At 40.7% G+C, this 24,697-nt stretch overlaps 1 protein-coding gene across 18 annotated transcripts in view; it reads left to right on the top strand.

Moving 5' to 3' along the window:
- The window catches only part of ANO10 (anoctamin 10), a 216,592-nt gene that overhangs the window by 21,970 nt on the left and 169,925 nt on the right, over positions 1 to 24,697 (top strand). For all 18 annotated transcript variants that reach the window (XM_044933541.2, XM_044933550.2, XM_044933546.2 and 15 more), the window contains exons 5-10: positions 6,199 to 6,318; positions 8,621 to 9,190; positions 11,098 to 11,153; positions 14,114 to 14,188; positions 15,973 to 16,155; positions 24,174 to 24,365. In XM_044933541.2, the coding sequence (XP_044789476.2) occupies positions 6,199 to 6,318; positions 8,621 to 9,190; positions 11,098 to 11,153; positions 14,114 to 14,188; positions 15,973 to 16,155; positions 24,174 to 24,365 (1,196 nt within the window). The remainder of the gene's footprint in view (positions 1 to 6,198; positions 6,319 to 8,620; positions 9,191 to 11,097; positions 11,154 to 14,113; positions 14,189 to 15,972; positions 16,156 to 24,173; positions 24,366 to 24,697) is intronic.

Here is a 24,697-nt window from a genome sequence, read left to right as displayed (position 1 = left end):
TTATTTGGTTTTATTTTCTGTTCTTGTCTTTAAGAATGCCATTTGTGTATGTGTGTGTGTGTATATGTATGTAATGTATGCTGCTGCTGCTGCTAAGTCACTTTAGTCGTATCCGACTCTGTGCGACCCCGTAGACGGCAGCCACCAGGCTCCCTGGTCCCTGGGATTCTCCAGGCAAGAACACTGGAGTGGGTTGCCATTTCCTTCTCCAGTTCATGAAAGTGAAAAGTGAAAGTGAAGTAGCTCAGTCGTGTCGGACTCTGTGCAACCCCATGGACTGTAGCCCACCAGGCTCATGCGTCCATGGGATTTTCAAGGCAAGAGTACTGGAGTGGGGTGCCATTGCCTTCTCCGATGTAATGTATATACATATATATATATATGTCTTTTATATTTTCTGAAATATTTTAAAGTTTTTATGTAATTTTTTAGGCATGTCCACCACTTTCCAGCTTTGTTCTTTGAGTCTTTACTTCTTCAGTAGCTTTTACTGTGACTTTCTTTGTATCTGTAATAGTTTTATTTTTCTGATATTTTGCTTTTCCAGTCTCCCCCTTTCAGCTCTCATAGGTTTTCCTTGATTTTAATTTCAGAGATGTGGCTTGCTTTAATTTCATGAACTTGAAGAATGCCATAATTTTTCTTTGCTCTATGCTGTAACTTTTTCGCTGTGTTTCTTCTCAGCCTTTTTAAAAAATGACTTTCCTCTTTTCTCTGATAGTATTCTTGCATAGTTTGATGTCAGTTTCTTTGTGGCATTTGCTTATTTTTTTAATGAACCCCTATTTTTTCCACACCAGCTCTTCTGGGAAGGAAGTGTGTATATTGGGAAGAGGGGATGTTGGGGGGCCTCCAGTCAGGAACTGCGGTGGTCAGGAACTGGGATTCTGCCTGACAGTGTGTTCTCCTTGAGTGATCTTAGACCCTCCGTGGAGCCCTTTTCTTTATTTCTTCATTGATTTGACTGTGTTGGGTCTTAGTTGCATCATGCAGGATGTTTTTGTTACACTGCTTGGCCTCAGTAGTTGTGGTGTATGGGTTTAGCTGCTCTGTGGCATGTGGGATCTTCATTCCCAGACCAGGGATTGAACCCTCATCGCCTGCCTTAGAAGGTGGACTCTTAATCACTAGACCACCAGGGAGGGTTAAATCCCTGGAGCCCTGTTCTTAAGAGGAGTATTGCTGGGTTTGACCTTTCCGTCTGTCTGTGGCCAACCAAGACCACAGCTGCTGTGCTGCCTGTGTCCATCCCTCCGCACCAGTAGGCAGCGCTTTTCCCAAGACGGCAGACATGCCCTTTCCCTCCTCCAGCCTTGTGTCTCTGGCCTGGCTGTGGTCCCAGGCAAGGAGCACCCCCTTAGCCTGCATTCTGGGTACGGGGACAGTAGTTCTCCACCCCTCAGTGTGCGGGAGAATCCTGCCCCTGCCTGCTTGGACCCAGCTTGCTCTTAGCTTAGAACTCTGGGCTGATTTTTAAGGCCACTTTTCAGTTTCTCTTTTCACTTTATAGTTTTTTTTGTTTGTTTGTTCATTTGTTTTACTATCATCAAAGGTAGGGTTTCCCTTTATGGTTCTTATTTCCTTTGTTGTTTTTAATTTGGCCTCATGAAGAAGAACAGGACAGGGATGTCTTTCTGCCACCACTTGTCACCAGGAGGGCCACATTCTGTTTCTGGTTATATGTGTGTCTTAGTCATCAGCGGCCATCTGGGGGCATCCCTTTTCTAGTTGTCTATGTGAGCTGAGATCTCAGGCTCTCTGACTGCCTTTGCCTATTGATTCCTATAATTAACAGTCATGCAGGTAACCTAGCGAAAAATTTTCTTTATAAAGAGGCGTTGAGAGAGTGGAGACTTTCTTATATATTAACTTTATCCTAAGGGATATTATTTAGTTTAGGTAAAAGCTCTGTCTCAAAATGTCTATCAGATGATTGTCATGTTTTGATGGATGGGGTGTGGCAATCTCTTTTGTTATTCTTTTTGAGGACAATAACTACCTCTGACGGAGAAGGCAATGGCACCCCACTCCAGTACTCTTGCCTGGAAAATCCCATGGACGCAGGAGCCTGGTGGGCTGCAGTCCATGGGGTCGCTTAGATTGGAACGTGACTGAGCGACTTCACTTTCACTTTTCACTTTCAGGCGTTGGAGAAGGAAATGGCAACCCACTCCAGAGTTCTTGCCTGGAGAATCCCAGGGACAGGGGAGCCTGGTGGGCTGCCGTCTCTGGGGTCGCACAGAGTTGGACACGACTGAAGCGACTTATACCTCTGAATATCTTATGTATACAGATGGATAAATTAGAGTGGTCAGATATATTCTGTCTTCTAAAATTATTGCCTTATGAGAATAATAGAGAGAATGTCAAGTAAATATCCTGTAGCAGGCATGCATATAAGATAAACCACTGATGTGTGCGTGTGTGTATTGCTGGGTATCATACCATATATCTGTGTATCTATATCTGTATGTCTCTACACACACTGTGTTTTGCCACATACATATTTTCAGTTATTATGTTAAGCAGGGACTAAAACAATACCAGAATATAAAAATGCATTTTGAAAACACAGGTATCCCTGAGAAGCAGTTTGTTCCTCTTTAAGACAGGAGGGGTCTGTTCACATCTGAGCCCTAGATGCAGGCAGGGCCTGGGACTGGGGCCAGTGGCAGGGGCGGCAGGGGCCCTGTGTTCCCCGTGCAGCCTCCTCTCCCTGTGGGTGCTGTGTGCTCATCACCCCTCTGCTGGATTGCAGGCGGCATCACCTGTTCCTCCCTGTCTCAAAGAGACACTGTAAGAATTGTTAGAGGGACTTCTGTGTTTACTTTTATGTCACATTAACTGAAGGCTGTGTTAGTATTGTCATTGCATTATTTTATTTAGAGGGTCCTAGTATAAGCCAAGTTACAGTCTCCCTTAAATTAGATTGTGGTTAGTGTGACTCATTCTTAAACGGCTGTAATAGTAATAGTCCTAGTGCTTGACAGTGGACCATTCAGCATTCTTAAAGGAATCTTGGTTTAAATTGTTCCTTTCTTTATATTTTAATATTTATTTTTATTTGTTTGGCTGCTCCGGGTCTTGATTTCGGCACTTGGGATCTTTGTTGCGGTATGCGAACTCTTAGCTGCAGCATGTGGGATCTAGTTGCCCGACCAGAGAGACCAGGGATCGAACCTGGGCCCCCTGCATTGGGAACACAGAGTCAGCCACTGGACCTCCCAGGAAGTCCTAAATTGTTCCTTTCTTTAAACAGGCACAGACAGCAGTATATTTTCCTTTGACGGTAAGACTCATGTTAATTACATTTTTAGCTGACAAGAAAAAAGTCCAAGGACTTACTGAAGAAAAAAAAAAAAAAACACCTCTTCTATTTTTAGAAGCTGAAACCAGAACCATGCTTTTGGCACTGGTGGTAAAGGGAAGCCCAGTAATTTAGGACTTGAAGCTTTAAAGTTTCTCTTAGTCCCTTAGTTACAACCCTATTTTTAGAGGTTTACAACCGGCTTTTTATGCAGGCCTTGAATGTCTTCTATAGCAGAATGGAACAATTCCTTTAAAAAGAGCTTAGAAATAGTAAAATAGTAATTTAGATGCCATAAGTCAGTTCAAAGTTAAACTTGATGTGGTAGTTGAAAAGGATAGTGATAGAAGAATAAGATACAGCTGTGCATCCCTCAGTAAGAGCTAAGAATGAGAACTCATGTGGGTGATTGACTTTCACTCCTTTAGCTGAAGAAAACAATTCACTGAAACGCTTTAGAATAAAAATGTTTAAAAAATGGATTTGACAGCACCAGAGCTGATATAACTTAAACCATATACTTTTTTTCTCTAGCTGTTGATATTTTGAGTATATACCTTTTTCAGTCATGGAGAACAAGGCTTTTTATCACACCCCTAGCTTTTCAAGACTTTTCCCCTCTGTGTAACTTATGCATGAGATATAGTTGTAAGGAGAACCAGCTATTAAGAATCCTTTTTTTTTTTTTTTTTGAGATCCATACTTTTTCTTATATCTTCAAAATCAGTTTTATCTTTTCTAACTTGATAACAAAGGCCTACGTTCACCAACAGCAAGTATCAAAATCAGAAAAACACTTCCTGCTTCCAGCAGTCGTTTGACCAGTATGATTTTAATACTTCTACACGTATCTGAGACAAACAAATTTAACCAAAGACATTATCCTTCGTGATCATATTGATAATTTTTCCTAGAATTAGGAAATTTTTCCTAGAATTTGATAGTATCAAATATCTCCTCTTTATTATCCTTCCCCCACCCCCATTTCTAAGAGGTTACATTTTCTTTAAAATTACACTGAAGGGTTTGTAATAGGACCTCTGTCCTGAGATGCCATCTCTGTTACATGTAGTATATCTACACGGAAAACTTAAATCATGTTTCTCTTCCATGCTGCAGATACTTACTTGCTGTCCTCCTTGGGGGCCTGTTGCCTGATATGCTCATCACTTGTCTGTGGAACAAGGGAGATTGGAGATGAAGAAGGCTGCCCTCAGTAGAGATGAGCTGATATACCTTAAAGAACTCAGAGCTTATCCACAGATGTAAACAGCAGGCCTTTCTTTCTTGATGAGTTCCATTTTATAAGCGGCCGAAGTCTTTAGGAAGAGACTGCTGGGAACTCGTGTGAAAAGTACCCCATCTCCCCAAATAGGGCACCAGGCAGTGCATCTGAGTTCTCCGTGAACAGAACACATTTCCTCAGAAAGACCCGAAGACCCGCCCACCCAGAGTCACTCTAAATAATTATGGGTGAAAGATTACCCCGTGTTCATTTACTATCACTGGGGGATATTGTCTTCGGTTAAATATGTTTGTCTTTCTGTAACTGACCTTGGTTCTTGGCCTCTTTATTCAACAGAAAATGATAAGAGGCCAGGTGAAATTCAGGCACGGCTTTCTCGGGACTCATGCTGCAGCACATGGGAAAGCAGTAACCGATGCCCTTGCTCGCTCCTGGGGGTGCGGGGCAGGGGACGGGGTCAGGTATGAGGGTGGGCGCGGATTGGTGGGTCAGGATGGAGGGCGGCTTTACCTGCTCTGTCCACCCCTGCAGTGGTGCTGTGTACAGGGATCAGGGCGGTACCCTGCTTCTGCTCTCAGCACCTCAGAAGTGGCAGTTTGTGGCCTTTTTGAATCTCACTGTTCATAATTTGCTCCAACTGCACCTGGCCTGTGTAAGATAGGTTTTAGTCCCTTATATTCTGTTGCTGCAAGAGACTTTTGTCCAGGTGCAAACACTTCTGTGAAGGGTCCCAGGTCCCAGCCTGTCTCATCGCCTAGATATGTGCACAAGTGTTACGATCATACCAAATGATTGCTGAAAACAGGAAGTCTTTTTTTTTTCGGTATTTGCTGGTTGTGAACGTAAGCGTTTGTTAGCAGATTAGAAAAGAGAAAAATGGTTTTGAAAATACTCCATATCAGTGAGCATGAATTGAACATCATCTTATTTTCACTGTAGTGGGAAGACAGGTGAGTAAAATTTTTCTAGAGGCTGTTTTGTAATATGTATCTAAGTTTGATACACATATGTTCTGCTCTTGGACCTAGCACTTCTAAGTATATATAACAAGGAAATCATAGGCACGTGGGGTAAGTTATATCTACAAGAATTTTAACATTATTTATAATAGGCAAAAAAGGAAATACTTTTCAATAGAAGGTTAGTTCAATTTTAGCACTTCATGTAAGGGAATATTATGACACCATGTAAAAGGATATTCATGTTCTATTTACATTGGCATTGAGAAATATTCATCGTTTACTACCACTCCATGAGAAGATTACAGAATGATGTGTAGCGAATGGTTCCTTTTGTATCTAAAATAAATATTTATGGATGTTTATTTTGAAGTCAGCTTAGACACTTAATTGCTATTTACAGTGGTTATTTTTTTGTGGGAGGGAGAGAATAACCAGGGCCTCTCCAGTTGTAATCTGTGCATTTCTGTAAGATTGAAAATTTTACATCAACTTGTATTGCCTTCATACACAAAGGAAATAGTAAAGATGTTGACATCCTGAAGAACAGAAGAATACCCCTTGGGAGCAGGCAGGATAGTACTGGTCTTTATGTAGCCCTTTTCTCTTCCTGGAGAGTCTGGGTAGCCTTTGATGAAAGTGTGTCACGAGAAATCTCAAACCCATCTCATAATTTCCTTCCGCAGTGAGGAGGCTGCTCACGTCTGGCATTGTGGTTCAGGTGTTCCCACTGCATGACAATGAGGCCCTGAAGAAGCTTGAGGACACCTGGTATACTCGATTTACCTTGAAGTTTCAGCCCATAGGTACGTGTCAGTGCCGCCTCTCTCAGAGGAGGACACAGCAGTGGTGATCTCCTTCTTGGGTGGATATTTAATGGTGTGATGGGCAGGACTCAGCAGCTGTGTGTGGGCAAAAAAAAAATGGTGAGGAGGATAAGGTGGGTTGCATGATCTATTTATTTTATTCTTAATATCATTTTAGATGAAGTGAATTTCAGGATTTTATTAAATGTCACCAGTGACGCAGACAATCCAGAGTGGCCATCCTGAGCGTGTGTCTGATTTGTTGTAGAACATAGTTTGTAAGAATCCACTTTGACCATAAATATTTCGTATTGGAAAATTGCTGTTTCTTTAGAACTAATTATTTGGAGTGGGCCAAGCTCTGCTCATTCTTAGCAGCAGACTACCAGGCCTAAGCATCTTTTGAGATAATTCATAAGGATCTTGGTGTGCATTACTGGATCTGTCCATTTTCTGTGAAGACACTTGGAAGAATAACCATTAATTTATTCAGTGGATGTTGAACATTATTCTGTGTAAACTTATGTCAATATGGATGTTCAGGCTTTTTGGTTTAGTGATTTTTTTAAGCGTAAAAATTATATTTAGGTTGATAGCTTTCACCATAAGTATTACTGTCCATTTTTCTTTAAAGAACATGCCTTTTTGACTTTGTTTAAAGGAATTCCTCTAAAATTTTCTTTCCAGTTTCCATTTCTGAAAACGGTCATTATAATATTGTCATAATGAGCAAAAAATCATTTTAGGGTCCAATTTTGAAATTGCATTTTGAGTTTTTACTTGAATTCTTTGAAAGGAAAAATATTGATGGTTCTAGGTGATGTAAAAATCATTTTATGTTTCACTTATATGACTTTTTTTCACTTTGTTTAGCCTTTAGGTGGCTGTAAATTTAAATATTACTTCTAGGTCTTGTAAGTGACAGTCTCCAGTAGCTATATCTTAGAAAGTGAATGGGGAAAAGCGAGTTGATGGTGAAGACTGAGCACAGGTGTAGTAGTGGTCTTGAGGCCTCTGGGAGAGCTGGGGCTCAGGAAGATCTTGAACTTGTCCTGAGATCAAGAGAGAGAGGTGGTTTGATTTGGAGCCAAGGCCCATGAGTGTCTTTTTTTTTTTTTTTAATTGCTTGGGTATCTTTTAACCTGATTTTCATTTGAGGTTAGTTTGTCATACCCTCTTTTTTTTTTTTTTTTTTTTTTTAAATTTTAACATGCTCCTGAGTTAATAGAAGAATTAAAGATAGAGGAAAATAGTATCTTTGTTTAGTCTGAACCATCCCTATAGACTGATCTGATGCATTATCTTAAAACACTGTGTTTTTCTTTTTTTTTAAACTGCATGTAATTAACCAAGAAATACTAATTCTGAGTATTACACCTCCCTTACCGCCTGCATCCCACCCTGGTCCCAATGCAGGGCGCTTTTGCAGTCTAAGAACTCGCCCATGTAGATGTGGCTGACAAAGGACACAGTGTGTGTGACCTCTTTTGCGTTAGCTTGTGTCGAGTTCACAGACAATTAACAGTGATGTTGCTTGGCCCTTCTTCTGCCCAGTGGGTGTATGAAAGTTTAGATAAATGTGTTCCATGGCTGTTCTAGAAGTTAACATGTAGAATATTGTTTGTGCTTTTGAATAAATTTTTCTTCAGGGTACTGAAAATTTTGCCATGACACAATGATGAAAATATATAGCTTTGGGTAGTGGGGGAGCAGGATACTATGGATGGGAAGTCTTCTTTGAAAATAACCCCTATTATGCTAAAGTATTAAAGTGTGAGAAAAATGGGGACCATAAAGTAAACCCCCAAATTAAGATGGTTCATTGGCTGTGAGACTTCCTGGTGGTCTAGTGGTTGAGACTCTGTGCATCTGCTGCAGAGGCCATGGGTTCCATCCCTGGTTGGGGAAGTTGTGCATTCCAAGAGGTGTGGCCAGTAAAAAAAAATAAAATGATGGTTCATTGGCCATGGCTGAATTTAAACTAGGAACCTTGGAGATTTGGGATGAGCCCAAGGTGAGTTTTTCCTTGTGAAGAGGGCATCCATCAGTAAGGCGGTAAAGAGAAGCAGCCCCAGGAGCTATGGCTTGAGCCCAAAGCCCAGGGAGGTGTCAGGCTTGCTCTGCAGACAAGCAGGACTTCTGTACTTGATGAAGGATGAATTTACTATTACACACTGATTTGGAAATAGGTTGTTAAATGATCCCCACTTAAGTAAAGTGAATAAGCTTACTTGAAATTATTTTTTAAAAAAGTCTTTGGCAGCCTGTGCTAAAGGTCTCTTTTTTCCCCCTCTGATTGTAGACAGAATTCGTGGCTACTTTGGAGAAACCATCGCTCTTTACTTTGGATTTCTGGAGTATTTCACGTTTGCCTTAATCCCCATGGCCATCATTGGGTTACCTTACTACTTGTTTGCATGGGAAGACTATGACAAGTATGTGATCTTCGCCTCATTTAACCTGATCTGGTCCACGGTGATCTTGGAAGTGTGGAAGCGAGGCTGTGCCAGCATGACCTACCGGTGGGGTACCCTGGTCATGAAGAGGAAGTTCGAGGAGCCCCGGCCAGGGTATCACGGAGTCCTGGGTATCAACCCAGTCACTGGCCGGGAGGAGCCGCTCTACCCCAGCTACAAGAGACAGCTGCGCATTTACCTGGTCTCCCTGCCTTTCGTGTGCCTCTGTCTCTATTTCTCCCTGTTTGTCATGATGATTTACTTCGACATGGAGGCCTGGGCCTTGGGTCTGCACGAGGACAGCGGGTCCGAGTGGACCAGCATCTTGTTGTACGTGCCCAGCATCATCTACGCCATCGTGATCGAGATCATGAACCGCCTCTATCGATACGCCGCTGAGTTTTTAACCTCATGGGGTAAGACTTGACGCTTTATATTTATGTCTTATCTGCCTATAAGAAACATTGCTTCGATCATAGGATTCTTAGAACTGCTACCTGGCAAAGCAGATAGATGTTGCTCTGGGCTCGTTGTGGAGACATCAGGAGAAGTTCACGGGCTCTGGGAACTCCCATGATCTCCAGGTCACGATTCTCACAGCTCTGAAGTATTGGCCGTTTCTATGTTCTAGGTGCCCTGCTAAGCAATTTATCCATAGTTCCTCATTTTCCCCTCCTCAGGGCACCATGAAATAGAAGTTATTTCACAATTTTTATGGAGAAAGATACTGAGCGTTATCAAGGTTCAGACAGCAAATGGCAGAGCCAGGCTTATCCAACCTGTGCTTCTCATACTCTGTTGTGTTTTCTGCTAGGGATAAGACTGACTGAGACATCACCATACTCTGTGTCTAGGATCTGAAAACCACGTGTGTAATTGTGTGGGGCAGAGGCCTGCCATCGAACTCAGTGAAGGGAGGCTGTTCTTGTCTGTCTCTGTGGTAAAAGATGAACTTGGTTATAGTTTAAAAAGGGTCTTGATAGGCAGTTTTCTCTTTAATTAGTTTATTCAGTCAGACAAATTAATATGCTATTAGTATATTAACCCCTAGGAAGAAGTCTAGGCCTGAACTTCTGGACCATACAGATATTTTAAATTCTTTATATTAGTTACATAACAACAGATACCATTTATTTGGGACTTCTCTGGTGGCTCAGACGGTAAAGAATCTGCCTTCAAAGAATCTTCCTGCAATTCTGGAGACCTGGGTTTGATCCCTGGGTCAGGAAGGTCCCCTGGAGAAGGAAACGGCAACCCACTCCAATATTCTTGCCTGGAAAATCCCACAGACAGAGGAGCCTGGCAGGCTACAGTCCATGGGGTCGCAAAGAGTCGGACATGACTGAGTGACTAACACACATCATTTATTTGTTTTTGTTCTCATAAGATTTTTAAAAAAATTTTTATTGGAGCATAGTTGCTAGCTACTATTTGCTGAGTGCTTTCCTTGAGCTGAGCTGTGGTTTTTGTAATATTTCTAATCCTGACAGTAACCCTGGAAGAAGGGTAGTGTCAGGCCTGTTTTGTAGTCAAGGAGGCTGAGTGTCAGGAGGTTAAGTAACTCGCCCAAGGTCACACAGTGACTGACTGACTGAGTTTAGGTTCAAATCCAGGTCAGCCTAACATTACCTCTCTGTGCAAGGTGATACTTCTGTTCAGAATCTGCCTTTTTTGTCCTTCTGCCCTGCTGTGGTGTCTCAGGAGTAGAGAATCCGCCTGCCAATGCTGGAGATGCAGGCTCGTGCCCTGGGTCTGGAAGAGTCCAAGGAGAAGGGAATGGCAACCCACTCCAGCATTCTTGCCTGGAGAATCCCTTGGACAGAGGAGCCTAGCAGGCTACAGTCCATGGGGTCACAAACAGTCGGACGCAACTAAACAGTAATACCAACTTGGGACCTGCACAGTGTCTCCTTTGCTGAGTGAGGGTGGAAACTTGAGTTTCCTTTTAAATTAATCCTTGTAAATTTGATTTCTTGCCCTACTGCTCTTCAGAGGTTGCTCTCAATTTTACTATTACTGCTCACACAGTCTTTTTCTGGTGGCTGTCTGTGGGATCATTTCTTTGTTGCATTAATATTTTAAAAAATAATTTCAGACCACAGTGCTATTTCAGTACCTTGAAAAATGAAAAATGTGTCTTTAGTTTCTTTGTTGTTTGATGTTCTTGGTGGGAAGCAGTAGCCGTGATGGACTGTCTAGCGCGGTTACTGGCTGAGGCTCTGTGGCTGGACGTGGCTGCCCTCAGCACAGGCTTCACCTCACCTCACGACAGCTCCCGTTCCACTTTCTTATCTGACATTACTTCTCTTTTTTAATATTGTAGAGAATCACAGATTGGAATCTGCCTACCAGAATCACCTAATTCTGAAAGTGTTAGTGGTAAGTAGAACTTTTATGTACAGATCCATTGTAATTATGAAACAAGTGTATACTGTTTAATATTTAGGACTATAAATATGAAGACTTGATTGTAATTTAAAATATCAGGTAAGAGTAGTTAATATACTTTGTCCAAGAAGGCAAGGATTGATTAATAAGTGTATTTACATACACACTCAGCAGTCTTATTACAAATGTGTCATGATATAAGACTTTGAATATAAAAATTAGTATTATAGCCAATTTCCAGTTGTTTGAAACACTGTAGACATGTTTTCCTTTCAGTGACTCAGGTACACCAATCGTTCCAGTTACCCACCTATTGTTTAGTGATGAAGTGCTAAATTATTATTTTTAAAAATTTTGTCTAAGGAATTTCCAAAGTCCAAGAGGTTTCTAGCATGTTTTGAAGGGCAGAAGGGAAGGGATGGAGGGTAAGTACTGTGTAACCTGCTTGCTGCTTATGTAAAAGCTCACAATTATGCCTCTTCCCACCATTATTAGAAATAACAAAGAGGTGGCTTGAAAGCACCTTGTGTAAAAGGAGATTACCTCAGCCATCTGTAACATAGCTGAGAATCAAGAAAGGTGCATAAAGAGTCCTCTGAACTCTGCAGTTCTGCACTGGAATTGATTTAACACAGTCCATGTACTTTACTCCCCAGAGAGGAATCCAGGCCCTCGCTTAGAAAGAGCCTTTGTTCCAGTTCCAGAAGTCATTCTGAGAAGCTTATTTATCTGGTTTTTCCATCCTTAAAGGATCAGAAGCCATCATTAGGAAGGTGATTAGGTTTCTGCAAGTAGGAACATTTATAGAAGCAAGAGTAGGGAAGGAAATAGAAAACCTCTCATAAATAAGTAATGAGACTTCAACAGCTTTAGCAATTTGGACATTGGAAAAGGGGCAAGCAGCCATCTGTATCTAAAAAGGCTCTGAGGGCCTCATTCTAGTCCTGTAAAATAATTTATATTCAAAATGTTGGTGCTGAGTCAGCAAGGATGTTACATTCTGTGTTGTCTGTGTGAGAAAGTGAGCAGGGGAATGTGTGATGATTAAAAGATTCTTTGAAAAAGATCACAAAACAGGGCTCTTGCCCTTAGAGGTAAAACACTCCATTTGTCTTAAAGAATTTAGCCATTTTTAAGACTGGATTATTCTCTGCTGGTGCCAGATACAGTGTCAGGTAACTGTCTTGTAAAAAGACTCATTGCTGAGAGTCTGCTAATCCTCTCCTGTGTGTGTTAGGTCTCTCCCTTCCTTTTTAATTTAAAAAAAAAAAAAAAAAAAATTTTTTTTTTTTTGGTTGGTCCATGCACTTTACATGTGGAATCTTGGTTTCCTGTTTCCTGACCAGGGATCAAACATAGGCCCCTTGCATTGGCAGCGTGGAGTCTTAACCACTGGACCTTCAGAAAAGTCCCGACTCTCCCTTCTTTTTAATCTTGTGGGGAGGGTGTTTCTCAGCCTTCCGAGCTTTTGCTATTCTACTTCTACCGTAACTTAACACCCCCATCCCTACCCCTGCCCCACGTTATGTCACTGCTCACTCTCTCCAGCGACTGGCGCACACTGTGCACAGCAGCAGTCTTCGGTCTCAGAAAGCAGTGTTGTAAAGCCTGAAGGAGCCAGCGTGGGGCTGGGGGACAGGAAGGAATCTCCTGTGTCCCAGAGGTAGTTGCAGGTTCTTGAGCAGGTGAACTAAAGGAAGAAACGCACATGTTGGGGGACTTGCCTGGTGGTCCCGTGGTTAAGACTCCACGCTTACAATGCATGGGGCATGGATTCCATCCCTGTTCAGGGAACCAAGATCCCACATGCCCGCATGGCGCCACCAAAATAAAAAAAGGAGATGGCAGTTGTTATGGTGGGATCCCCACCCCCACTTCTACAGCCCTGACCCCTGAACCATGTGTCTGGGCAGGGCAGTCTCAGGCCCATGGTGACAAAGGTGCTATCCAGCTGGTTGCTGTGGCTCGTCTCTCTCGCTCTTGCCACCTGGCTTCCTAGGTGTGTCTCTGGGAGAGTGGGAAGTCTCAGATTCCTGGGCACAGAGAGGCTTCCGGGGCCGGGCTGCTTGTTGGGTTGGGTCCCTTTTTACTGGGTGCTGACCCATCCATCCAGGCATCTTCTCTGTGGGACGGGGAGTGGCAGGCCCGGCAGGCAGAGAGGAAAGAGAGCACATGCCCTGGCAGCTCGCTGTTAGTGACACTGGGCTTGCCTGTTGTAGAACTCCTATTGTAAGCAGGGTGGGCAGGGACTGTGCCTCCCGGGGATGCCCAGATTACCAGGTTGGGGGTGGGAGATACTGAATTCTCTCTTTGATAAGAAAGTAGTAGGGACGTAAGATGTGCTGGTGCTGTGCAGTCCTCTCAGCACCTTTCCGAGTTCCGCTTTGGTTGCCTCTCGTGATATTTCTGGAGTTCGTAGGTGTGCTTCCTGACGTGGGGGAGGGGGGGCGGCGGCGTAGGAGAAACAGGTCTTTGCCATCTTGTTGGGGCCAGAAGTCCCTCATGACGTCTTTAAATGTGATATTTACAATTGTGTCGTGGTCTGTATGTGGGTTGGAAAAGAATTTCCAAACAAGAGGCAGAATGAGAGGGGAATAGAGTTTATTAGAGTGGGAACAGTGGGTCGGCTTAAGGGAGAGCAGATGATTTTCCTGGGTTGGTAGCCAGTTTTTATAGCCTCAAGACAAAGAAAATTCCTGCTAGAAGGGTGGCATTAGGTGGTTGGTTAAGGTGGGTATTTTTACCTAATAAGGGGTCAGGGAGCTGGCCAGTTTAGATCAGGAGGGCTCATGGCAATGGTTGCTATGGGGCTCTCTCAATTCCAGAGGTGACCTTGGTATGGGGCACTGCACCTGTGGCCTTGGTATAGGGCTCCACAAATTGTAGTAAAGTTCAGTGACAAAATATTAAATATTGCTCGCTCTCTCTCTTTTTTTTTTTTTTTTTGACAGTTCAATTTTCTGAATTGCTTTGCCTCACTTTTCTACATTGCCTTTGTCCTGAGGGATATGAAGCTTTTGCGTCAGGTGAGTGTGAAAAACAGAAGGTATAGATTTTTTTTATTTGCAAGGTGCTTTCGTATAGTATAGTAATGTAATGGTCTTCCCATTATTATCTTGACAAAATTATTAAATTTTGTGTATTTTTAAGCCCAGTTCTAAAAAAAAAAAAAAATTAGCAATTGCACTAGGTATTGTGCTCAACTGAAAAGAAATTAGTTGAAGCTAACCAAAGTGCAAAATTAATCATTTAGGGCACTAAAATCAAATATATAGTTGATACCAAAGCTTGTAAAAGCAATTTTAACAGCAAAAAATGAATTCATCAGTTGAACTTTGGTGTGCTTGGGGTAGGGCTGATTGGTATAATGGTCTTACACATTTCATTTTTAAACTAGTAAGTTGTTAAACTCTGCAGACCAGCAGATGCTATGCAGTGTTGTCTCATTTCTGAGATATTTATGAAAGTCTGACATATATTTTGTTGTGTTACCATTTCTGGATCTCATAATCATAGTGAATAATAAATGAAGTATAAATTATTGCTTTCTAAATTCTTTTTTTTTTTAATACTTGAGCCACATACCAGTAAGGGCTATTCTTTTCTGGTTTTGATGTACTGCGATTGTTAGTGTCTCAAAGTTTAGGCTTCTTAATCTTTATATGAGAGCTTGGGATCATTTTTCAAGAAATTAAAAAATTTGTATAACAGAAAGTTAAAAAGATTTTGTAGTTACGGTTCTAAAAGCTGACATAAAAGTAAAATACTGTGTTCCTAGTGACTAAACTAGATATAATGTTACTTTTACAAATTATTTTTGAAAAGAATACATTTGAAATCAATAGGTTAGACATACATACCTCTCCAGTCCCACCATTAGTGTATTAGTGAGATATGACCCCTCATTTCTTACGCTTTTGAGAGTCTCCTTTATTTAACAGGGGATGAGGGGCAGGGAAGAACTCTTTGAAACAAAGAATTTTAATATCAGCAAAGGTGGTTTGTGTTGGAAACCCTGATGCCTACCTGGGAAGAGTGGAAATTGACACAATACCTCTGGAAACCACTTGAGTACCTTTCCTAAGAACCTTATTCCATTCCTAGTAAATCATCAAAGGTGGGATGAAGATTCTTGCACGTAGGTGAGGAGCAGCACTTATAACAATGGGAGTTGAAAATAGTGCCTACATTCAACCACAGTGCATGGGCTAGTAAAAAGGAATTATTCATGACATGGGAAAGTCCTCACAGGATAGTGAGAAAAGAAATCTACAAAGCTGTATACATACAGATGTTTCTACTTTTATTTTTACATATCATTAGGAAGAAATACTTAAGTAAGATGTTAGCAGTGGTTCTGACATGGTTGTGCAGTTAAGGCTGACTTTTTTTCTGTTTTTTAAGTTTTTATACAGTGAGGAAGCATATATTAATTTTGTAGTAAGTTCTGACTAAACTTTCAAAGTTGGTGACATCATTTAGACTCACATGAGATTGTAAAAAACAGAATTTCAATTTAAATTGTCGTCCTCCCAACTTATAACTAGTTTTCTATTATAATCTTATTTGTATTATTGTATTATAATCTTTTTATATTTTTGTCTGTCTTGTGAAGAACCAGTAGATTAGAAACATCATTCTAGCACTTAGCTCTTTATTTTTTTATACCTAGCTTTTCTGATACTAGTTTTTATAACATAATAATATATTATTTGTTAGATTCCTTTTTTTTTTTTAACTGCATAATTGTACACATGCTTTGGTTTTGTTAAGTCACATTGCCAAATATCATTTATGTGCTCCTCTTTAGAGCTTGGCCACTCTCCTGATTACCTCCCAGATCCTTAACCAAATTGTAGAATCTCTGCTTCCTTATTGGCTCCAAAAGAAGCACCATGTTCGGGTAAAGAAGAAGGTGGAAGCTTTAAAGGCAGACATCGATGCTACATTATATGAACAGGTCGTTCTGGAAAAGGAAATGGGAACTTACTTGGTAAGTTTGGATACTGCCGAATTAAACATTGAAAGTGAATAATAATAGTCATGTGCAGACTGTGTACGACAAATATGTACATATTCATCATCTCAGGTATGACTGCTTTCCAGCCAGTTTCCTTATCATGAAGTACTTCACAGTTAAAAAGAAGAACAGTGTGTCAAGACGCTGCTGCCTTGAGCCTGAAATGTATGCCTAACATCCAAAGGATGAGTCCCATGAACTGTGAGACTGCTCTGCTGAGGGTGGTGGGGCTGTTTCAGAGACGGCAGAGCAGGGGAGAGGCGAGACGGCCGTGGAGCCACTGTGTGCTCTGGACACTTTGTACTCAGAAACTATAAGCCCATTGCTAACGATGGAAGGCCACTTTTCTCACTTTAATAATAAGTAAAGCTCTGTGTTGTTAATCACTTGGTGCCTAAATAAGAAATAAGATTCAAGATTTTTCTATTCAGGGTCTTTCTGTTATTCAGCATGGGCTCTCTGATGTGAAGTAAAGGAAGCAGTGAACTAATTTCCCTCAACAGGCGATGGGTCTGAGTGCACGCTGGGCTTAAATGTCTCTCTCCTTAGTAACTTAACTTGCTTGCAGGGTCCTGCATTATCTGACCGTTCTTCCCTCCTCATCTCCTATAAGTTCCTCCTTCACTCTTTTCACAAGATCAACACGAGTTATTACTGTTTTGACTCTCTCCATTTATTTGGAAATGGGGTTGTGCTTTGGGGATGCATTTATTCTAGATCATTGCTTGCTATGCACTCATCCTTACCCCCAGGTACATTGTTTCCTTACTGAAGCCAGTGAGCTTAGAATTATATTTTCTATAAAATCATCCTGAGTGCTACATTATGAATCTAAAACAGTGTTGCCAAGCTTTGGGAAAAAGGAGTTTGACTGAGATTAAAACATTATTCCAAAGAGTAATACTTGCTTACTCACTGTAGAAAGCTTGGAAAGTGTGAGACAGAGTATAAAGAAAAAAATTCTCCATAATGTCTCCACCAGAGGTCATCCACTGGGGTCTGCTGACCCAGTTCTTCCAGTAACAGGGCCAGGGCTGTGTAGCCCCTCAGATCTCACTGTGCACTGCTCTCCCGCTCCTGGCAGTGGCTCATATCGAAACGCAAGCTGTGTGAGGCTGAAATTTCATGGTGAATGTTCCAACCAGAATACTGTATTGACACACAGCAAACGATATGCCTTCTCACAAGCTAGGCATCAAAAATGTGTGTCAAAGATGTAAGTGAGTACCATCCTCCACACTCAACATTTTTTTATTTTGGAAAATGTAATTATTTTTTCAAACAATATTTTATTTATGTTAATATGCTTTTTATTTTTGAAGTGAGTAAATGAGAAATATTTTTTTCAGTTTTGCTTTTTAATTTCTAACACAGTAAATAATGCTAGGTATAATAACTTTTAGGAACAAAAAGTCTTTGATAGCATCAGTGATTTGAAAGAGTTTAGGGCTTCGGGGACCTGAAGGTTTGGAAATTGCAGATCTAGAGTAATCCCCGCACCTTTTTGTTTTCCAGAGCGTGAATTTTTGTGAAGCCAGTTTGTCCCGTTGCTTCCCCCTGAGATTCAGGTTCAGCAGTTCTGGAGGTGGGCCTCCATATACCCCATCAGGAGGCTTCCATGGGGCAGGGTGGTGGGGGCGTTGCTTCACGTGTAGGCCTGCCTTGGTAGATCACATACTGACTGGGTGACAGACAGTTTGCAAAGACTCTTTTTTGCTTAGGTTCTTTTTGGCTTTGTGTTGAATAGGTCATCTGTGATAGATACTGAGACTACTCTGTTCCCTATAAATGGTAGCTCTTTAAAAATAATTTCTAATTGTTTGTTGCTGGCATATCTGAATGCTCATTGGTTTTTATATTTTTTATCCAGAATTTTTGCAGAATTCTATTATTTCCAACTTTTTAAAATTTTATTGGATTTTTCTATGTAGACAGTTTTTCAGTACAAATGAAAAATGGACATTTTCTTTTTTAATTTTAAATTTATTAATTTTTAATTGAAGAACAGTTGCTTTACAGTATTGTGTTGGTTTCTGCCCAATAGCAACATGAATCAGTCATAGGTATACATATGTCCCCTGATATTTTCTTTTTCAATTGTAATTTTATTAAGTGTGGTTGATTTACAGTGTTAATCTCTGCTATACATCAAAGTAATTCAATTATTTTGTTGTCATTGTTTAGTTGCTAAGTTGTGTCTGACTCTTTGCGACTCCGTAAACTGCAGCACACCGGGCTTCCCTGTCCTTCTTTATCTGCCAGAGTTTGCTCAAACGCATGTTTGTTGATTCGGTGATGCCATCCAACCATTTTGTCCTCTTTCGTCCCCTTCTCCTCCTGCCCTCAGTCTTTCCCAGCATCAAAGTCTTTTCCAACCAGTCAGCTCTTCACATCAAGTGGCCGAAGTATTGAAGTTTCAGCTTTAGCATCAGTCCTTCCAGTGAACATTCAGGGTTGATTTCCTTTAGAATTGACTGGTTTGACCTCCTTGCTGACTCTCAAGAATCAGCTGCAGTACCACAGTTTGAAAACATCAGTTCTTTGGTGCTCAGCCTTCTTTATGGTCCAACTCTCACATCCATACATGACTATTGGAAAAATCATAGCTTTGACTATATGGACCTTGTTGGTTGACTATATGGACTGATGTTGCTGCTTTTTAATATGCTGCCTAGATTTGTCATAGCTTTTCTTTCAAGAAGCAAGCGTCTTTTAATTTCATGGCTGCAGTCACTGTCTGCAGTGATTTTGGAGCCCAGGAAAATAGTCTGTCACAGTTTTTATTGTTTCCCCATCTATTTGCCATGACGTGGCAAATGCTGTGGCAGGACCGGATGCCATGATCTTATTTTTTTGAATGTTGAGTTTTAATTCAGCTTTTTCACTCCCCTCTTTCACCTTCATCAAGAGGCTCTTTAGTTCTTTTCACATTCTGCCATTGGAGTGGTATCATCTGCATATCTGAGGTTGCTGATATTTCTCCCAGCAGTCTGGATTCCAGCTTGTGCTTCATCCAGCCTGGCATTCTGTGTGATGTACCCTGCATTGAAATTAAATAAACAGACTGACAATATACTCCTTTCCCAATTTTGAAGAAGTCTGTTGTCCCATATCCATTCCAAATTGTTGCTTCTTGACCTGCATACAGGTTTTTCAGGGGGCAAGTATATATATATGAAAAGGAATACATATATATACATGTTTATCTAACATGGCTTATTACAGGATATTGAATATAGTTCCCTGTGCACATTTACTTGGACCTTGTTGTTTCTCCATCCTATATATAATATTATGGTTTGTGTCTGCTGATTCCAAACTCTTAACCGCCCCCCTTCGCTAATGGCTATTTTCTTTTTTCCTTCAGTCTTTAAACTTTTTATTATTTGACTCACTAATATGTTCAATACAATTTGGACACAAATAGTTATAACAGGAATCTTTATCTTGTTCCTGATTTTTTTTCCCCCTGACCATTGAGTATTATGTATGTTCTATGTTTGTGGCAGTAACTTTACCAGTTTAAGAAGTTTTTTCTCTTTCCTATTTGAAAAGAATTTTTATCATGAATGATGTTGAATTTTATCAAAAAACTTTTTTTTTTGCTTCTGTATCTTACCTCCTTCAATTAGTATTTTCATAAGTTTCTTAATGGACCACCACATTTGCATTTAAGTGATTAACTTCACTTGCTCAGTATTCCACATTGTGATGTTGAATATGCTAATATTCTTTAGGGTTTGTGCCATTTGCTAGCAATTTTCCTTTCTCAGTCACTGGGATAGGGTTTCCATGCTGTTTATTGTGGAAACTCTGTTGCTAACAGAGAGCCTGGCATTCAGCAGGCACTCAGTTCAATGTTGAATAAAGGACAGCTTCAGGAAAAGAGCGCCTCAGCCCTGCTGTGTGCTGCCTGTTGCCTTCATCCTGTACTTTTTTTCCTTCTCACTTACTCTGGGTGGGAAACTGTGAGACGTGATGTTTCTCCAGGGGCAGTGTGAGGGGCTGGTGGGATGAATCCCCTGGAACCTGAAACTTGGTTTTCATACATGTAATAAATTAGATATGTAAAATTACTATGTCATGGATATACCATAGCATTATAAATAGTTGCTTTGTTCTTAAAGTTTGTGAATAGGTCCTTAGAATCATCTTAGTAAGTTGTTCTTTTGCTAACTTGCAGCTATCTTGGTTAGTGTATTTTTTTAACATGTAGTTGTTTACTTTGTTAAATTTGCTTTTTTTTTCTTTGCTTCTTGATGAAAGATAATGTCCCTGGTCTGCTGAATTGACTGAACCAAAAGTACTCAGAAGTGTCAAAGTACTGATGGTGTTACCATGTAAATACTACCACTGCAAATCCTGTTGTGAGATGGAAATGCAGAATGTGGGGTGTGCTGTTCTGTGGGGAAGGGGCTCCCTGGGTTCTGGATGCTAGAAAGGCCAGATGATGTTTATGTGACTTCTGGAGGCTGCCCTGTGGAGCATCGGAGAGAAACTGTCATCGACACATCTCTGTAGAGCCTCAACCTTTTATTTTACGAGCTGAAATAACGCAATTTTGAAAGCCAAGCATAGGCTCTCAGGATTTCTTAAGAATGAATTGTGGTAACAATGGCTTGATTGCTAAGATTTTCACTCTTTCCCAACCCTTGATTTCTTCACTCTTCAGAGAAATAAATCAATGCTATATTGCTGGGTGTATTTAAAAACCACATCTCAATGCTGCAACAGAACATAAGGAAATTCTTTCTAGTGCCAAATGCAACCAAAGAGTTGTTTAAAAACTGTTCACCACTGAATCCCCAGCTGAGTGTCAACCTGCCAGCTCCCAAAACATAGGCGGTTGGCATTACTCTTTGGCAAGGCTTGCAGATAGTCAGTGAAACTCACTCAAAATCCCTGGGTTCATTTTTCATCCAAATATCCAGAACATCTGGAAGAAGCACTTCCTGCTATCCCCAGTACTCTGTAATTCCCCAGTAATTTTGTTTGGGTATTTCATATTTTAGTAAAATAAAAAATAAAGAGACTGACTAGAAGTAGAATCTGACTTCTACTAAAGCTCTCATCTATTGAATCTGGCGTGTGTATCTTGGTGGAAGACTGTGAAATACAGTAATAATACTTAAAATTATGAATTTATAATTGTTTCATGTTGCTTTAAAATACTGCAGTGAGTGTTTTTCTTAAGCTGTCATTTTTGCATGTGCACTGAATGATCATGAGAGTGAGAAGGCTGGAAGCTGGCGTGGATGGCTCCCTCACCCCGTCACTGCACCATGTAGAGCGCTGCTTGGCCCCTCTGGGGTAACTGTGTGAGCAGCAGGCCTCTGGGTCCTGTGGAGGAGTGGTGATGTTGCTCAGGTGATAGGTCAGAGTCACCAGTGTCCAGGCCTCCCACTTCAATTCAGGTGCCTTTTTCCAGTTATTAAAGATCACTTCCTCTTGTAAGAATCCCCTAGAAGAAATGGAGTAGCCATGATAATCAACAAGAGTCCAAAATGCAGAACTTGGATGCAGTCTCAAAAACGACAGAATGGTCTCTGTTCGTTTCCAAGGCAAACCATTCAATATCACAGTAATCCAAGTCTGTGCCCTGACTAGTAATGCTGAAGAAGCTGAAGTTGAATGGTTCTATGTAGACCTACAAGACCTTTTAGAACTAACACCCAAAAAAGATGTCCTTTTTATGATAGGGGACTGGAATGCAAAAGTAGGAAGTCAAGAAACACCTGGAGTATCAGACAAATTGGGCCTTGGAGTACAGAATGAAGCAGGGCAAAACCTCCAAGAGTTTTGACAAGAGAATGCATGGGTCGTAGCAAACACCCTCTTCCAACAGCACAAGAGAAGACTCTACACATGGACATCACCAGGTGGTCAATACCAAAATCAGATTGATTATATTCTTTGCAGCCAAAGATGGAGAAGCTCTATACAGTCAGCAAAGACAAGACCAGGAGCTGACTGTGGCTCAGATCATGAACTGCTTATTGCCAAATTCAGACTTAAATTGAAGAAAGTGGGGAAAACCACTAGACTATTCAGATATGACCTAAATCAAATCCCTTATGATTATACAGTGGAAGTGAGAAATAGATTTAAGGGACTAGATCTGATAGATAGAGTGCCTGATGAGCTATGCACTGAGGTTCGTGACATTGTACAGGAGACAGGGATCAAGACCATCCCCAAGAAAAAGAAATGCAAAAAAGCAAAATGGCTGTCTGGGGAGGCCTTACAAATAGCTGTGAAAAGAAGAGAAGCAAAAAACAAAGGAGAAAATGAAAAATATACCCATTTGAATGCAGAGTTCCAAAGAATAGCAAGGAGAGATAAGAAAGCCTTCCTCAGTGATCAATGCAAAGAAATAGAGGAAAACAGTGGAATGGGAAAGACTAGAGATTTCTTCAAGAAAATTAGAGATACCAAGGGAGCATTTCATTGAAGATGGGCTCAATAAAGGACAGAAATGGTAGGGACCTAACAGAAGCAGAAGATATTAAGAAGCGGTGGCAAGAATACACAGAAGAACTATACAAAAAAGATCTTCATGACCCAGATGATCACGATGGTGTGATCACTCACTTAGAGCCAGACATCCTGGAATGTGAAGTCAAGTGGGCCTTAGGAAGCATCACTATGAACAAAGCTAGTGGAGGCGATGGAATTCCAGTTGAGCTATTTCAAATCCTGAAAGATGATGCTGTGAAAGTGCTGCACTCAATATGTTAGCAAATTTGGAAAACTCAGCAGTGGCCACAGGACTGGAAAAGGTCAGTTTTCATTTCAATCCCAAAGAAAGGCAATGCCAAAGAATACTCAAATTACCGCACAATTGTACTCATCTCACACGCTAGTAAAGTAATGCTCAAAATTCTCCAAGTCAGGCTTCAACAATATGTGAACCATGAGCTTCCAAATGTTCAAGCTCGTTTTTAGAAAAAGCAGAGGAACCAAAGATCAAATTGCCAACATCTGCTTGATCATTGAAAAAGCAAGAGAGTTCCAGAAAAACATCTATTTCTGCTTTATTGACTATGCCAAAGCCTTTGACTGTGTGGATCACAACAAACTGTGGAAAATTCTGAAAGAGATGGGAATACCAGACCACGTGACCTGCCTCCTGAGAACTGTGTATGCAGGTCAAGTCTGATGTTAAAAAATTCAATTAACATCTGTGGGGGAGGACCTTTAGCACCCGAAGACTCAATGTGGTTAAATAGGGAGAATTCTTTTGAGTCAAGTCTTCTAGAGGCAGGCCAGATAATGCTTTCCTTTCGGATTAGACTTTCAAAGATCTGCAGCCACATTCTCCTCCCTCTGGTATGGGAATGCATGCTATTCTTATTTTTCGAAGCTGCTACAGAACTGGGGAGCAGAAGGTGAGACTCAAAATTGAGCTGTTATTCTTGACTAAATGTTTCCATAATTGATACAAGCCTTTTTTTTAATTTCCGGAATACTAACAAAGTGAATTTTGACAAATTTTATAGTTAGTTTCTGTTTGCTTTGATGGAGAGGAAAACTTCTGGATGTTCTTACTTTGCCATTTTTTGCTGGCGACACCACCGTCAAGTTATTAATGGAAGTTCAGGGGCAGAGATTCGTGGTACCCATGATGTGAAGGGACCATCATGTAAGATTTCTGATAGTGATACGGGATCATTTCTTTTTACGTGGTCAGGAGCAAATTGCTTTAGCTTTGCTGTAAGTTACCTTAGGAAAAAAATGTAATATTTCAGTGATTTGATGTGATATGAGCAGCAAAATCATTTTTTATTCTTTATTTCAGGGACTTGAAGATAAAATGGTCTTTGAATTTAAATTCTGTTGTTGAGAAGAAGGAATTGGGAGAAACTCTTGAGATTTTTGTTATTGTTGTTGTTAGAGGTTCCTGCCTTGAAAGACTGCTTTCAAAAGACTGCTAAAGCTCTTATTAAGTGATATTAAAACAATGCCTGTTTTCTTCTTGTTTATATTTTCAGGGCACCTTTGATGATTACTTGGAGTTATTCCTGCAGTTTGGTTATGTGAGCCTTTTCTCCTGTGTTTACCCACTGGCAGCTGCCTTCGCTGTGCTAAATAATCTCACTGAAGTTAATTCAGATGCCTTAAAAATGTGCAGAGTCCTCAAACGTCCATTCTCACAACCCTCAGCCAGTATTGGTGTATGGCAGGTAATTATTTGAAAAAAAAAAATTATTTTTTTAAAAAAAATTTAAAAATGAAGCATTGTGATTTTAAATAAAAGCTCTATGGAGAGTTTTGGAAGAATACTATCCAGTAAGAGAATCTAATCCATGTTATGGAACTTTCTACTCAACAGTAGTAGAATATACTTTCTTTTCAAGTGTTTATAGAACTTGCAACAATATGTACCATCTCCTGGGGAATAAAACAAACTTAAAAATTTTTAAGAATTGAACTTATACACAGTGGGCTCTCTGGCCATGATGGAACCAAATTGAAAATCAGTAGCAGAAAGATGATAGGGAAATCACCAAACACT

This window comes from Bubalus bubalis, chromosome 21 (genome assembly GCF_019923935.1).
Source record: "Bubalus bubalis isolate 160015118507 breed Murrah chromosome 21, NDDB_SH_1, whole genome shotgun sequence".
NCBI classification, from domain to species: Eukaryota; Metazoa; Chordata; class Mammalia; order Artiodactyla; family Bovidae; genus Bubalus; species Bubalus bubalis.
Note: the sequence above shows the minus strand (reverse complement) of the source record. Positions and strands in the feature narration are given on the sequence as shown.